Below are 16,716 nucleotides of genomic sequence, written 5' to 3'. Positions count from 1 at the left end.
ACAGCTGATCAGCAGTTACTGATTGCTAAAATTGGAAGGATATTCTTTTTCTTTATAGTGTTCTTTTTTTTTAATCTCTATGATGAAGAAGTGGTATCGGAATCGAATTTATTTGGTATCAGCTCATCCCTAATAAAAATAGCTATCCAAAATATTTTGAAGTGGAGGAGATACAGTTATATTGTTCTTAGATCTACAGTTCTTTGTGGAACTTATATTGAGATATAACACACTGATCAAACTAATATGTTTGTGTCTTCTTTAGTTCACAGGAAAACAAATGAACAGGTCAGAAGGCTTCGCTCACAAATACATAAGAAGGACATCAAAGTGGACAAGTCTGTTATAAATAATACAAGTGGTAAAAAAGCGGTTTCTCCAAATAAAAAAAGAATAGAAAATGAAAATCATCTAAGGGTTCAACAAGACAATAAGGTAAATTAAACTTTTAATATGATGCAGTGTAGTTATTGAGTTTATTAAAAATTTTGACGTAAATGAAAATAATTTTAAAAATTTGAAGTTATACACGTTGTATAAATTGATTTACATCAGTATATCTGGGTTGTAATACCAGTTAAGTATATTATTATATGCTTAAAAATAAATGTTTTACATAAAAGTTTTACTTTGTCCGAATATTATGTCTAATTTAGATTTTTTACCATACTTGCTGTGTGAAATTAAATGAGATTCAGATAGATTTAATCTTCACTGAAGAAAATTAAGTGATTGATTTTAATACAACCTCTCTGTTTCTAATATTTTGTTTTAACTAACTATCCTCTATGCTTTTCCTTTAACTACAGTAAAATGTTAAGGGAGACAACCAGTTTTGATAAGCTTATATGCAAAACATTCATAGCTTTCTTCATCAAAAGGTGGGTTGAACACCGCTTAAATACTATTTTCATTATATGGTTTATTTATCATTCATCATTGATGTAATCTCAAATAAAAATCAGAGAGTTTGTTTTTGAATCTACATGACACTACTGATCAAGGGAAAAGTTTCTCAAAATATTTAAGAATTCGGGAAAATAATTAAAATATTTATGACACCTAATCCAAAGTTGACTGACACTAAAAGGCTGTTAACTTTTTCAGCTGAAGTTCACCAAAGAGGCAGAATCATACTTAAACTTTAGAAAATATTAAATATACAGTGCTTGATCAGTTGTCCAACGCAGAGAGCAAAGATAAAATTATTAACTAATATTTACTACTGATAGCGTGTAAATGGTGTAAACCATATAACGCATTATAAATGTTATTTCAACTCTCTTATAAAACCCACCTTAATGAAAAAAAGCTGTAAATGTTTGCACGTAAGGGTAAGTGGTCGACTCTTTTTGAGATTGTGTATGGGGTTTTTTGTGGGCTTTAAACATGCCTAAGCGAGCCATTCTTTCCCAGACTATAATCCGGAAAACAACAAGATTTCAAGCTTAAAAACTTGAAACTTAACTATAAACGATTATTCTGTAATGTTGAATGGACCTAGTTTCAATGATTTTACACTATACCAGTTATACCGGAAGCAGAACACAAGTGATGGAAGCAGGTTAGAGGAGTCTTTTTAATTTTACGTATACATTATTTTCTTGATCGGAGTAAACAATCAAAATTAATTATAGCACCAGAAATATTGTAGACCAGAAGTAGACGCTTTTTAATACGTTGGTTTCCAAGACCTACATATGATTTATTTTCTAGGTTGGGGCAGCAACACAAACTCAACTGTAAAACCATAAATAAATTAGAAAGGAAGTGAATTTAAACAGTCTTAACTTTTTGACCGCAGTAACTTCTGTCAGACAGGAGTATGTATATTTTCTTCTTCATTATGTAAAGACAAACTCATCTATGGTACTTGAAATATCTTAAACTGAAGTAGGTCTTAAAAACGTACATATGTATTTATTATAAACTCAATCTAAGGCGTCTGAAATTTAATTGGTTAGAACCATAAATATATGGCCCTACACTTGCAAAAGAAATATGAATCAGTAAAAATTGTATTACTTAACTTTTGAATCTCATACCCATGGGTACAAAAAATAGTACCAGACATATGCCTTCTTTTGTTTGAAAATTATTACCGATTGCTAAAATTGGAAGGATATTCTTCTTCTTCTTTATTGTGTGTTCTTTTTAATCTCTATGACGAAGAAGTGTAATATCCTTCCAGTCTAATAAAGGTAAGGCTGCTCTTATCCTATTTAAACTATTTAGTCATTATTTATACAGAAATCTGTATCGAATTTTGGTATAGGTATCATATGTCATAAAAGACTGCACACTTCTATTTTGAAATTTGCTTGTGCCGTGTGAAACAGCTAGTAAACAGTTTAAAATAAAAATTAAAGTGAAAACATACTGGATCTTCAAGAATAAGTTAATTTCTGAAACTTTAGTCACTTATTAATTTAGTTACTAATACTGTTTTTAGTCATCAAGTCAAATAGTTGGGCATTTATATTGAAATGTGTTGTTTTAATCAAGCTGGAAACATAAAGAAGTTCGGGGTTTTATAAAAATATAAATACTACAGCAGCTGCAAAATTCATTTGATAATAGGGCGTTTAGCCAAAAGTGATTAATTGTTTCTGACTCTACCTTGACCTCTATTCAAGACAAATTTACATTTTACTTTTTTATTATATCAATAAATAGATCGATATAAATTATTATTCTCCATTATTCATAATTCATTGATGACAGTACCTCATATTAAAGTAATATTCACGACTTTTGTTTTCAGGAGTGGATGGACCATTTTGAAGATGACTGGGAGCTCCAAAGGTGTGGAGGTTGCGGAAGAAAATTTGAAAGGAAAGCTGCTTTGATTTCCCATTCACAGATTTGTCAGAAAAGGATTGCCGCCTGTAACAGAATTGAGCAGAACCATCAAGTAGCAGTGGCTTCCAATCCAACATCTCTCATAGTAGCTGTTAGTCCATTGTCTTGCTCGAAGAAACCTGTTCCTAAACCGTCTCCAGAAAAAAAAATAGGAATCCAAGTGAGAATGAATTATTGTAAGAACAGTTCCAATTGTAATGGATCACCATCTCAGATCTCGAGTCGTCAGCAGAGCAGCTCAAAGTCTGTACTTGGGGATGAGAATGATATAGACACCCTTAGTGTTGATGAGAAGGAATCATTCTTTCAACCAGGCCTCATGAAAAGTGCCGTTGATTTAAAAGAAAGCTCTGTGTTAGAACAGTTTTTAAAGAATGCAAGCAAGTGTCACTCTTCCGAGGGTGTAGAAAAAGTGAATTCGTACCTCAGTAACAGTGTAAATAGATTAGATAAGGTGCAGACCTATGAAATTTCCACCTGTAAACGTTCAACATTTCTTAGGAGTAATGTCTCTAAAAATAAAAATCTTGAAGCCAAGTGCATGCAGCTAAGATCTGCTTTAGAAAATGGAGTAACAGAAAGTAAGAAAAGTGGAGGAAAGGACAAAGCTATAGAAAGTGCAGTATTTTTTGACAATAACATTGATAACACATCAGAAAGTAATGCATCGGCTATTAGTAGCTTGAGCAGCCAGCTGACACCTTTAGTTGACAAGGGCTATGTGTGTGAAGTTGAGGAATCGATAGAGATAAAAAATATAAACATTTCAAGGACTTTGGATAGTTTACCGAGCACAGAAGCTGATTCTACTTCCATGTCGGGTGGAGGTGGACTAACAATGACCTACAATAGTCGCACATATACAGGGAACATCAAATTTTCTCCAACTACTGATGCTACATGCGAAGAAGTCTCAACATCAGTTGTTTCTGATGAATCACCTCAGTCAAATCTACTTTTACAAGTAGATTCGAGTTCTCTGAATGATGATGATGATGAAGATGATGAGGTGTCTATAAACCTAAAGCCCTTAGCTTTGGTAGAACAGGAATCGAAGATTATACAAGAAAGTGAACTAGAAAATACTATTTCGATCCTGACGAGAAATCAACTTAAAGCGATTTGCAAGGACGATCTTATGCCCAGCACCAGTGATAGAAATGTTTCTTTAGAAAACAGAATGAAGAGGAAAACAGCAGATGCAGAAATTGAAGCTGTGACAAGAGAACTTATAAAGAAGAAGCTCCACAAGTATGTCAATGAAATAAAAAACTCCTGTAACTTATGTCATAAAAGATTCAAGAATGCTTGGAACATTAACCAACATATTCCCATCCATACACAATGGAAAAGGTACAAATGTCTTTTTAATGGATGTAGATATGAAACTTTTACAAAGAAAAGTTGTGTGTCACACATAGCTGTACACACCAAGGACAACAACAAGGAGTCTCCAGAGTTACTAGTGGGTATCATCAATCCAAGCAAATGGAATCTAAAGCTATCAGATAAATGGAAAACAATTGGACAGACAAAAACTGCACCAAAGGTTAACAATGGTCAAAACAAAGACAATTCATCTCATAAATTAGTGAAAACTGTTAATAGGTTACCAAAGAAACCTCTCAATCATAATATTGGAGATAATAGGAAAAATCTGTTGAAGATAAATATTAAAAGATTAAATGAAAAGAAGAAAACCAAATTATCGAGAGTGTTGACTAAAGTTGGTACAAAACAAAAACTGTTAACTGATTATAAAACGTTCAGTAAAGTTTCAAATTTAAAAGGTAAAGGGGTTTTAAAAACAAATAAATTAAAGAAAATTGCACTGCAGTCACCAAAGAGAAAATTATCTGTCCAAAAATCATCTCCAAAGAGGTTAAAAGAGAAACAGCTTAAAAATGGAGTTTCAGCTTCAGCAAGGAATCTCTCGCAAACAAAAGCCGGTAAGTGTAAAAATTTGCCCTATTTGCAATAACATAGTTCACCGTCAATATTTCTAACCTTCTTGAAGATGTATATATACTGCTTGAGTATTTTATTAATTCAATGTTAAATTTTTTTAGTTTTAGAAGGGCGAGAAGTGCTCGATCTTCCTGTAACCAAACAAAAAAGTTACAGACAGACAGGTTATCGAAGACATTTCAACCAAAAAACACTCCCTCCTCTTCTTGGATTAGTGTGGAAATAATGTTCCCAATATTTTGGACTAACCATTTATTTATTTGGCTCTTATTATAGGTCTCATCTGCATTCTTATGTAATGTTTTTCTATATCAGTTTTTCACAATTTTTCATACTATAAATTTTCTCCATGTACTGGTGCTCTTGAAGCATACAATAGCTCCAATGATGAACTTGTGGCTAATTCTCTTCTTTCTGTACCTGCATCATCAGTTCTCTTCCTTCTGCTGTCCCATGCACCTAAATAAGTTGTGCACTGCATTAAACTGGATTAATTTCTGAAAATGCAGATGGGAAACACCGGTTTCCCCTCACTTTGGAGGTGTACTCAAAAATAAATTCATACTGCTACGTTACAGAATTCTTGTACTCATTCTTCTAAAAAGTTGACTTGAGACCCAAATTTATTGAGAATTCTGTGTCCTGTAACGATATAATTTTATATTTTGGTTCTATTTTAAATTTTAACGATTAAACCTGTTTGTTGTCATTTACACAGCACGGCAAGTTGTGTATCATGATGGTTATGTGCCTGTTCCACTTGTTACAATTTGTTCCTCATATTAACTTGATTCTATCAAGAGACTAACTGAAAGTACCCATGTTTCGTTATAATGTAGTAAATCAAAATCTAACTCCATCTCACCTAGTTTAATATTACAAACTTTATTAATGTTTCAGTAAAGGCTACAGTGAAGAAAGAAGGAAAATCTACCAGTCCACCGAGAAGAAAGTTACCTGTAATCAAGAAAGAAGTAAAGGAAGATGAAATTGTTGTAAATCATTTAACATTGGACAGCAGTTCTGGTGAGTGTCACCAATATTTGTGTGCAAGTTTTAAACAAAAAAATAAAGATAATCAAACCACAAGAACTATTTTTGAAAAGTAACTACTATAACTACTAACAACGCTAACCTTTTATCTTTTTTGCATCTATTTCTAGTCTTTATGAGACTGCATTTTTGTATTTTAATCTGTTCAGGAAACCTGTTCATTTGTTTTAGTGCTACAGCATCACTGTGAGCGATTCTATGATTTAGTGTAACATTGTATGAACTGCTGTTGCCAATTTTCCATTTAATAAAATTTGGGCGAACGTGACACAGCCGGCGTGTAATAACTTAATAAACATATAACTTAATAAAAGACGGAAATGCCTTTGCTATATAGTTGTTTATAAAGTCACCCACCGGTTTATCATTTTCTGAACGATTACAGATAAAAGCAATAACATGTGGTATGTCTTCACTACACCTAAAATCTACTTTTTTAAGTAAGTTATCTTTCAAATTCTTATCTTAGATCACCGTTTGGACTTAACAATTAACCAGTCTACTCATGGTAATCGAGTTTTGCTGTGTGGTAGTGCTGTCCAACATTTCTTTCAGTGCATTATTCAAAGAGTTCATGTCATATTGCTTGCAATTTTTCAAATGATCACTTGACGAGAGCAGCACTTAAAAAGGTTGATCCAGTACAAAATAGGAGATGTTCAAAGGTTTTACTGAATTAAAGTATTGTTTACTTAAATGTTTTTAAAGTAAATATTCAAAAATAGTGTCCTCCGGTTATTTCACTATCAATCAATCAAAATTCTTTATTCAATAAATGTACGTAGGTTCAGTCATATGCAATTAGGCAAATGTCTTGTTTATGTACTACTGAAGTGCTAAAACAGATTTATTACGCTCATATACATTCACACATTGCTTATGGCATAGCCATATTTGGTGCCACAGCTAAGAAAAAACCTAACTGACATTTTAAAGGTGCAAAAACAAGCCATTAGAAGTATACTTAAGCTTAAATTCTCAGAATCTGTTAGAAATTGCTTTAAAGAATTAAAAATAATAACAGTTTTTGGACTTTATATATATGAAACCATCCTATATTTTAAATTCAATCATGGCCAACAAATTAACTTAGAAAATAATGTGCACAAATATAACACACGCCATAAGAATGAAATCATCATAGACTTGAAATGTACACGAAAAAAAAACTATGTATATCGGGAAAAGATTTCTGAAAAATATTCCTCAAAGCATAAAGATGGAAAATAATATTAACAAATTTAAAAGAAAACTAAAAAACTATTTGATTGATTTGTTTTGTATTCAATAGAGGAACTTGAGTATGTTTAGTACTTTTATATATATAAGTAATGTATGACACTATTCGATGTACCGTATTGTACAACTAATGAATAAAGAATTATTGATTGATTGATTGATTGATTGATTGATTGACAGTTTGAATAGGGTAAGGATTTATCAACTTTCATAAGAGATCAAAGTTTTACTGATATTTAACAATTCTTGTTACTCCTTTGAAAAACCATACATAGTCTCAATGGAAGATAGGGAAAAATGGAGTAAAAAGGAGGCCTACCTTACTACAGGAGTCCAGAAGTCCTTTACAGATGGATCAAGCTTTGACTCTAGGGCAGGATTTGGTATTTACGGTCTATAACTTAATTCAGCTGTGCCCCTGGGAAAACACGTTAAAGTCTTCCAAGCGGAAGTCATGGCAATACAATCATGTTAGGCCATGTACAAATTAGATTAGGTCAAAAGGAGCAGAATACTTAATCCTCTCTGATAGCAAGGTTGCACGTCTGCTCATTTGACTCGAAAGCATTTTGGTAATGCAAGAATGTTCTAGTGGAAAGAAGAACAGAGTTACACTCGGCTGTGTGTCGGGCTATGCACTCATAGAAACGAAAAAGCAGATAGATATTCTTGCCAAAATAGGTACAGATCCCTTTTCCCTTATGATAGGACCTGAGCTGATACTGAGAATTTATACGTGTCCACTAGTACAACTATCGTCTGGTTTAACTGAAAGAGAGATATTAATCATCACTTTTAAAATATTCACAATAAAACAATTAAAATCAAATTAGACAATATTTAAAATTAGCCTGTCTCTCACAGTCTGAGTATTATCTAACTCATGTATGATGTGTTTAATGTATAATCAATTAGGTTCTTGTTTAATATATTATTTTATACCAATTCTTCTGTAAAAAACCTGAAACTCCTTTCAATCTTTCTCCAGCCTACCATATTCAAGAATAAAGTTCTCTGTAGCCTCAGTCCAAACCTTTGTCCCTACATTCCACCCTACGTGATTCCTGTATATGATGTTAAAACTTTTTCAGAGACAGGCACAGGAAAAGGAAGAGTATCAAGAACAAGCAGTAGAAAGTCTTCTGTAAATAGTGTCGACCAACCAAAAGGAAAACTTTGTGTCAACACAATTGTTAAAATAGAAGATTCACATACAAATCATTTCCCATCAGATAACTATGGTGAGATATATTGAATTTGGGTTCGTCTAAGCTTTCTATTTGTTTATTTCCATGTTTTTAAAACATTTTCTTACTATAAATCCAGATTTTTTTATTATAACTGTTATTAAAAATGTATGTAGTGTTTAGCACAATTTTTGTGAGTTATCAAATTCCCTGTTGTTATAGTTTCTTTTATTTTTTAGTTCTGCGAAGTTGTGTTTAGTTATTATTTTCAAATGGATTTGATAGCAGTACATTTGATTTCTTCTCTTTTTGCATTGTTTAGTCGTAGTAGATGCAGCTAAGAAAAAAAGTCTAGCATGCATAGGTTAAATTCATTATTATCATATTATAGTACAACCTCATTTATCCACATGTCAGAGTTATCCGGATCCGTTTTACTGAGTGGAGCGAATTCAATTTTTGAAGAAAAAACATATTTTTCTTTATTTTCATTGTAATTCATCTTCTGTTAACACATGTTTGGCTTTCAGAGTAATGCATAATCATGCGCATACATCATTTAGAACGATTTTAGAGTTGAACTTCATGAAGGATCTATCTGAGTTGTCTTGTACTGGTATGAACACAGTCATAATCAGTCGAGCCGACCACTAATGGCATTTGACCACTGACTCATGCAACGTGCTGTCATGAGGGAAAAGTTATATTGTTTTGAACCTTTCACTTGCAGGGCTTCTAGTATTTGTTTGTGCTCACTAGGCGTTCAGGAATAATTCCAGAGATGGTAGCGCTGCTTCACCGGCTAATTGACCCAGTGCATGAACCAAATGTCGAACCTGCGATTCCTTTTGTACTGAGTAGGATTACTTTTGCATCAGTAGGATAAAACTAACCTGTCCCATGATGGTTTAGACTTAGCCTTTTCACAAGGCTTTTACACAACAAACCTCTGCGTTGTTACATCAATAACAATTTATTAGTAGGCCTAAGGCAGGATAGTTTTAAATTAGGAAGATGTAAATCATATCCATTACTTTATTAGGCTAATGTTATTGAACAGGCTAAAATTGCTGTTCTTTTTTCTACACTTTGTGGACAACAAACCAGCAGAAGTTATCTGTTGAAGGTTCAAGGTCGTTGTGCTACAAAAGTTTAAGGTAGCAAAAGACTACACAAGCAGAGGCCTGTATTTAATTACATCTGCCAGGGATTGCACTCCAGGGATTGGTTTACACTCCAGAAAAAGACTTAGCCATTGATGAGATGGTAGTGTAAAACTGCTTTTATAAACTAATATAATGCCCATGTTACCTTGCTTTCAAGTTAACATCTGGTTTCCTTTCATTGCAACTGCTATTTTATTGTGCAGTTTATTGTTTATTTCCAGGATCTCCTTACTTTTTTTCTGCTACGGGCTTTAGAGTTTATTCTGAGCAACGTAATTGGCTGATCTAATCGGCCGTCAGATTCAATTCGAAGTCTGCCATGGGCCAATGTGCTTGGCTCAGGCATGTAGAAAAAAAAACTACAGGTCAATTATATCAGCTTTGCATGTTTGTTGTACTGCATGATTATATTGTACTGATATGTAAACTTCACACAAACTTATAGGTAAAGAACCATTCTGAATAGTTCCTTTGTGTATAATTACAAATAAATATACCCAAGAGTGATAAAACGACAGAATATATTAAAAAATAGTCTTATTGTGACCTAACAGTAGAAAATTACATATATTTTGCAAAGAACCATTTTTGTCATAAATACACGTTTTGTTCTATTTTATTCATTTTTCATTATTTATGGCTATTTCATCTCACAGTTGTTGCTTTATTCTTATAAGAATATGATTAAAAATAATATATAATTAATGTGTAAAAAAATTTTATAATAAAAAGTTTAAAGAAAATTTTAAAAACAAACATTAATAAAATTAAAAAGCAAGTATAATATTTTCAAACTAGACATGTAAATGTAGATCGATTAAAGATAAACAAAAAAGATTTTTAGTGTCAGTGATTAGTGGCCTAAATTCTTCCTCATAGATCTCGATAGGAGGCGATCTTTATCCCCAACCTTATCCATCCTGAATATCATGTCACTCTGGAAACAGCGCAAAGGTCCATATAGGACTAGGTGCAATTTATAAGCTTCTTGTCTGAAGAGAAAAAAAATGTTTAGGAGGACTGCTGGTTAAAGGCAGACATTTTCGGCCTTGTTTTTATTTTGTTGTGTTTCACCAACTTGTTCAATCAAACATTTATATTATCAATCCCTAATCCCATTTAAAATATTTATGAACCTTGTTGATTTTGGTCAATTCTAAATAATATATTTTATATATATTCTAAATATATTTAACACTACAGATATTCTTTAATATTAAAATAAATATTTAAACTTTTTAAAATATTTAACACTACAGATATTCTTTCTAGTACAAACTGCCGCAAAACAAATTTCTAACCGATTAGTGCGCTGGGTGTATATTTAAATTGATTCCGAAAACTTAATTCTACCGTGTGTATATATGTATAAATCTGAGAAGTGTTTCTTTGTATTTGTGTCTACTTTCAATTCCTGAAATAGTACTTAGTGTCTTAAAATGCACTATTATTTGAATTGAAATTTAGACATTGCCATGATATTACTATTTTACGTTTATTGCTATAGCTATTTATGAAAGTTTTATGTTAAAATAGATTTTAAGTTTTTAATTTTTTTTTGTAAAAGTTTAGCCTTATTCCATATTATAACCTGTTGCAGCACGGCAGTATCAACTGTAAAGGCATCAGACTTGGATTCAAATTTGGAGCATCCTCCAGCAATAGCTGTGTGGGTACAAAAGCAATATAAAATACTCCAAATTTCTGGGGGGTTTAAGGATAAAAATTGGAAATTATAACTGTATTTTAACAAATGATTAGTTTTTATATCCGAATAGCTTTTATTTCATAAGAAATAATCCAACCCTTAGCTATATTTTTGTGCCACCAATAAACAGTGAATGTTTAAAAACAAAAAATTTAAATTAAAAAGAACATTCAGTTAGTAAATTTTGTATGTTTTCAAATTGACTTCTGTTCATCATAACTTATTTTAGGGTTTAACCCTTTCAGGACCATATATAATCTTTCATTCACCATAATGAACGTCTTGTAAAAGACTACAAGTGACCTCAATTTTTATCTACTTTTCTCTTAATGAAGACACAATGCTTTGACTCTTTATGGACTATTAATTTCTGTCACATTTCTAGTAATCTTTTTTAGCTGCAAGGGGTGATGGATGTTTTCTGTTTGCTGAAACAGACGATGTTATATGCTGCACATCACATGTTATAATTTTGTGTTTCTGTAAACAAATAATGTGCACTATGAAGTTAATGCAATTACTGTTGACTTTTAGACTATGTTTTATATATACAAGCACATATAATTAGAATGATACAATCTTAAGAGCCCATTGAATCAGTGATTGTCCAAATAACAAGTAATATGGATACATGTTGTGTAGTCCTACATTTGTGTCTAGTAATTAATAAATTTTAAAATTTTAAATGATTACATATTATAAAGTATTATCAGAAAGAGTATTAAAAACTTGCTTTCTAGACTTTCATTTGCTTTATTTTTTTTTTTAATGCAGCAAAATTTGCACATAAAAGCTCCCCCAACATTGTTTTTAAGTAATCCATCTATTACTATCGCTTACTAACTAAAAATATACTATATCGTAATTATAATTTAGACATACCTTCACGAATTGAAAATTTCCTGTGTAGGTAGCAGTGATTGATTTTGTTCTTAGGGTATCTTCAAAGCTTCATTTTACTATTTAGGTGTTATTTTATAAACACATTAAAAAATGTATTCCAAACATTTATCTTATTAATAAAATTGTTATACACAAATTTAAACACACATAAGTATTTATTTATAATAAAAATAATGTGTATTTTTACTTACTTTACCTTTACTTAATTTAGTTCTGTACAAAATATTTATAAAATGTGTGTTTGAGTGTTCTGGTTCATTATTTTTAATACTCTTTGAAAAAGTCACACACCTGCTATACTTACTTGTTTCCTCGAACTGTTGTTTCAGAGAGAGTGGTACATTGTGCCTGGTAAAATGCTATTAATGCCTTGTGCGTGACAAAACTGTTTTGTTATTTTACTTTCATTCACTGTAAATTGTGTGCCGCAATATTAAGAAACACACATATTCACAGTTTTATTGATTTGAGTTGGGTTTTGTAGTAAATTTTAAATGCTATCTGCGGTGCATTAAATTATTAAAATCATTGCCATTTGAAGGGAAAATCTAAAAATATTTTTATTATTATTTACAGTTCTTCACTTATCAAGCAGTAATGATGGAATGGATTGAAATGAATGAGTATTACTTTCAAAACTTAAAATGCAAAGAGATGTTTTAGCCTTTCTCATCATTTTAAAACATCCCCTATACTTATAAATGAGATATTTTGATACTAGCGGAGTGGAGTTCTATTGTAATTTCAAAACGTAACTGATTGTGTATTATATTTCCATGTTTAAATAACAGTTCATACCAAATTTAAACTTAATCGGTTCAGTAGTTTTTGTATGATGGAAGGATAAACATCCAAAGTTACATTTAGTACGATAAAAATGTGAGTGAAATTATCACTTACCACTGATAAGTGAGTTAAATGAAATTTTTTTTAGAAAAATTGAAAGAAAATGTTCAATATAAAATATAAACATTCAAATAAAATTGTTAGTGTAGCAAAATACTTAATTTATAGTTTATGATATTATTTTAACAATACAAAATATAATAATAGTCTACATTATTATTTAAAAAATAAAAATGTTTTAAATGTTACTTGTAAACTACATGCATGTACTTCAAAAGTTCATAAATATTTGAATTGAATTATGATGTGATTTTCCATTTTTATAAACAAAGTAACACACATAAAAAAAAACAAACAAAATTCATCATTACTGGAACATATAACAATTTTAATTGATAACAACACTTAAGACGGCGTTGCTCCCAATGCTGTGAAGTCAACATTGATGACAATTATATTGTTGTTTCATCACAATGGTTAAATGTTTCAATTTATGTTATTTTGGATGAAAATTCTTTAATCCTTTTAAGATCACCATGATGTAATTTGATCAGGTCTAGCCTGTCTGCAACAGTCTGTGTCATCGGTTGGTGTCCAGAGGTTTATATAACATACCTGAATATATATTGTGCACACTATTAAAATTATGTTAATAAACTAAATGTCAATGAAGACTACTACTAATAATATATATTAATATTAATTCTCTAAAAAGCTGTGTAATTTTGTAATGGATAAGGTTTTAAAAATATTCTTCTACTGTAAATAATACATAACTGGTCCTAGAGGGTTAAGGAATAAACATTATTTAAAGGTAAAGGGACACATTTATTTTTCTCACAGCAGGTTAATATCTAGTCTTGGTTTTGAGCAAGCAATGTTGCCAAATCCTAATGCAGTACTTTTTACATTTGCATCCTTACATATTTGAAATTCTTTAAACATCTATCTAATATGAAAAAAAATATTTGTAACACTTTGGTACATTGCATATTGGTTTTGGAGCATGAATATTAATTTAATCTTTACACTGAAGTGGAATTTACCAGCAAGTTCAAAACAAAAATTAAAACTTAGTTGTCTACATAAATGCTTTTCCAAAAATGATAGTGTGAAACAGCAAGTCTATTGATTTGTATTTCATTCTTGATTTAAAATTTCATGAATTAGGGAGTTTCTTTTGAAACCTGAAGTGAATTATTGAGTGAACTGCTGAGGTCTGGTAAAAGGTTTTCATGTCAAATTTCATTTATGCTTTGTTTTACATTTTAAATTGGATGTTTCACTTTTGGGCTATCCAGGGTACAAAATGTGTTGTCTTTTGAAAATGGTTATTTGAATGTTATCAATTTTCCATGCATGTTCTTTCATTATTGAAATATGGGTTGTTTTTAGCACATTTGAATGGTAAAAATTTGAGTAATGAATGAAAAATGTGCTTGGTAAATTTTAGTACTTTGGATTTGTCAAAACATAAAATTTTTCATGTTCCTTGAAGCCTGAAATGAAATTGCAGATATATTGTATGTTTTGTTCATTTTCAGATTCCCACAGCTCAATTCACATTCGGGGTCCAGAAATTGTTGATGGGTCTTCGTCCATGGAAGAAGAAGAGAGTCAAGAATCTGACAGGCCAGTCGATGACTCACACTTGAAAAAAATTTTTATGGAAGTTATTTTTGGGCCAACAAAACCATCGAACCCTGTGCAATCTCCTGGAAGGCCTGTTAGAAATAAAAGTAGACCTAAAAGAGACAATGATTTCATTCTTGGAAGCCAGAAAGATGACAAAGAAATAGATGACAAATCAAACTTGGTAAAAAAGTCTATTAAATGTTCACCTGGATCTCGGACCTCTCCAGAGAGTTCGAAGAAATCCAAGTAACTTACAAGGAATAGGAAGACAGTTTTGTTTTCTACCATTTTCATGCATTATAACACCACTATTGTATAAGAACATGTTTTAATTTCAATCAGTAGCATATTTTTGTTTTCTTGAGGAATAGCATTGTATTATTTTCACTGATGTTTTGTTCACAATATAAAACCGATTCAAAACATTATTTAAAAAAATGATTTAATTAATAAATTAAGGGTGATCATTCCTTTTGTTGTTGTTTTTAAGGATTTTTCGTTTGACTTGTATATTTTAAGTTGTTGTGATCAATATGGTTTTGTGTGATATTGTGGATATGAAGAGGACTGATAACTGTAGACGTACTCAGATGCTATATTTTTGTGAATGGAATGTGAATAAGATACTCGCATTTACCTGTCATTAACAGTGATACATTTTATTTTTATAAGCCATGTAATTATGTTATTATTGCTCTTGATACATAAAATACTTTGTACAGATCGTGTAAAGAACTAGCTGTATTTAAACTTCATTGGTCCTAATATAAACTTGGTATTTTAGGAGTAATTAATTAGATACCTGTTGAACTTTTTTAACAAACTGATTTTTGTAATAGTGTGTAATTCTCACATCAGTTTTTGTTATTAATAAAATACCTCAGTAATATATTAGTTTACTGTCTTCTGTTTTTTTTTTTATCTTTATCATTAATATTTAAAAAGAAAAGTAATTAATAAAATCAGTTTGGAACTTTTTCTTATTTGTGTAATAGAAGAATAAACAATTATATTTTTTGTCAAGATAAATTTATACCTATATGTTTTATTGCTTTAATGTCTTCTGTTTTTTATCTTTATCATTCATGTTTAAAAGGAAAGGTAATTATTAAAACCATAGTTGAACTTTTTCTGATTTGTGTACTACAAGAATGATCAATTACAATTTTTGTCTAAATAAATTTATACCTATATGTTTTATTGTTACATTGTTATTCCAGCACCACTTTGGAGTTTTGTAATATTTCTTATTTATTTACTTATGAATAGATTCTTAGTCTCAAAAATTCATAGGGAGCTCTGACACAATATTAATAAGCGCCCAGTTGATTGTTCTGTAATATTTCTAGTCTTAAGTTTAAAATTGCATTTCATAGCAGGATCTAACAATATTTTTTGCCAGTTAGAAATTCTACGGTTTCACATCATTCTATATTTACATTTTTGTCTTCTGAGAAACTAATTTTTTTATTATTACATATATCAAAGTGATATGTTCAAAGTCAGCTCATAAAATTAAGACGCATCTGGTACCAAATTTTCTTCTGTGAGTAGCATTATGCTATTTGCTTTATAAAATTGGCAAATGCACCTTTGAAAAAGAAATAATAAAAAGTTCATAAAGGTGTCATTAGTGGTACTAATGGTGGTGTCATGCTTCGTTTTAATGTGTAATGTCTGATAAAATTGATAATTTATCATTTATACCTTGACGCGTGTGTATTTGCTATAAACAAGTACTTGTATAAACGAACATAATAAAATACTTACTTCATTAAGTCAGAAAACAAGATTAAATACAGTCACTGATCAGCAACCTCAAAACTAAAGGAAATGCGGATTAGCTTTTACAACAGTTTTTTAGTACAAATCAGATGATAGTTTATAATTATTTGGTTTTATTGTATTAGGAGAAGAACGTTTTTGAAAAACAAGACTGTTACTAGTGATGTCATCGTAAATATGAGTGCCGGAACACTAAAAATGTAGGGGGTGGGTTAGAATAGAATATAAACTTCCCTCCCCTGACTAAAAAAATAAATGAACTAATGTATTAATTAGGATGGAAATTTTGTTTATTTATTTTATGATTACTCTCTAAAAACCAATGCCCGAAGATAGTTCTGGCACCATAAAATCTATGTTTGTT

General features: G+C 30.7%; 1 protein-coding gene across 4 annotated transcripts in view; it reads left to right on the top strand.

Moving 5' to 3' along the window:
• Nucleotides 1-15,767, top strand: part of LOC124362390 — a 52,860-nt gene extending 37,093 nt beyond the window's left edge. Inside the window, exons 7-12 of one of the 4 annotated variants that reach the window (XM_046816834.1) lie at nt 266-435; nt 2,765-4,811; nt 5,731-5,856; nt 8,214-8,363; nt 11,076-11,144; nt 14,477-14,584. In XM_046816834.1, coding sequence (XP_046672790.1) covers nt 266-435; nt 2,765-4,811; nt 5,731-5,856; nt 8,214-8,363; nt 11,076-11,095 — 2,513 coding nt within the window. In that variant the 3' untranslated portion in view covers nt 11,096-11,144; nt 14,477-14,584. Of the gene's footprint in view, nt 1-265; nt 436-2,764; nt 4,812-5,730; nt 5,857-8,213; nt 8,364-11,075; nt 11,145-14,476 lie in introns of all 4 variants that reach the window. The other 3 variants (XM_046816832.1, XM_046816835.1, XM_046816833.1) reach the window with 3 other exon arrangements.
• The last annotated feature ends 949 nt before the right edge of the window (nt 15,768-16,716 follow it).

Source organism: Homalodisca vitripennis, chromosome 5 (genome assembly GCF_021130785.1).
Source record: "Homalodisca vitripennis isolate AUS2020 chromosome 5, UT_GWSS_2.1, whole genome shotgun sequence".
NCBI classification, from domain to species: domain Eukaryota; kingdom Metazoa; phylum Arthropoda; class Insecta; order Hemiptera; family Cicadellidae; genus Homalodisca; species Homalodisca vitripennis.
Note: the sequence above shows the minus strand (reverse complement) of the source record. Positions and strands in the feature narration are given on the sequence as shown.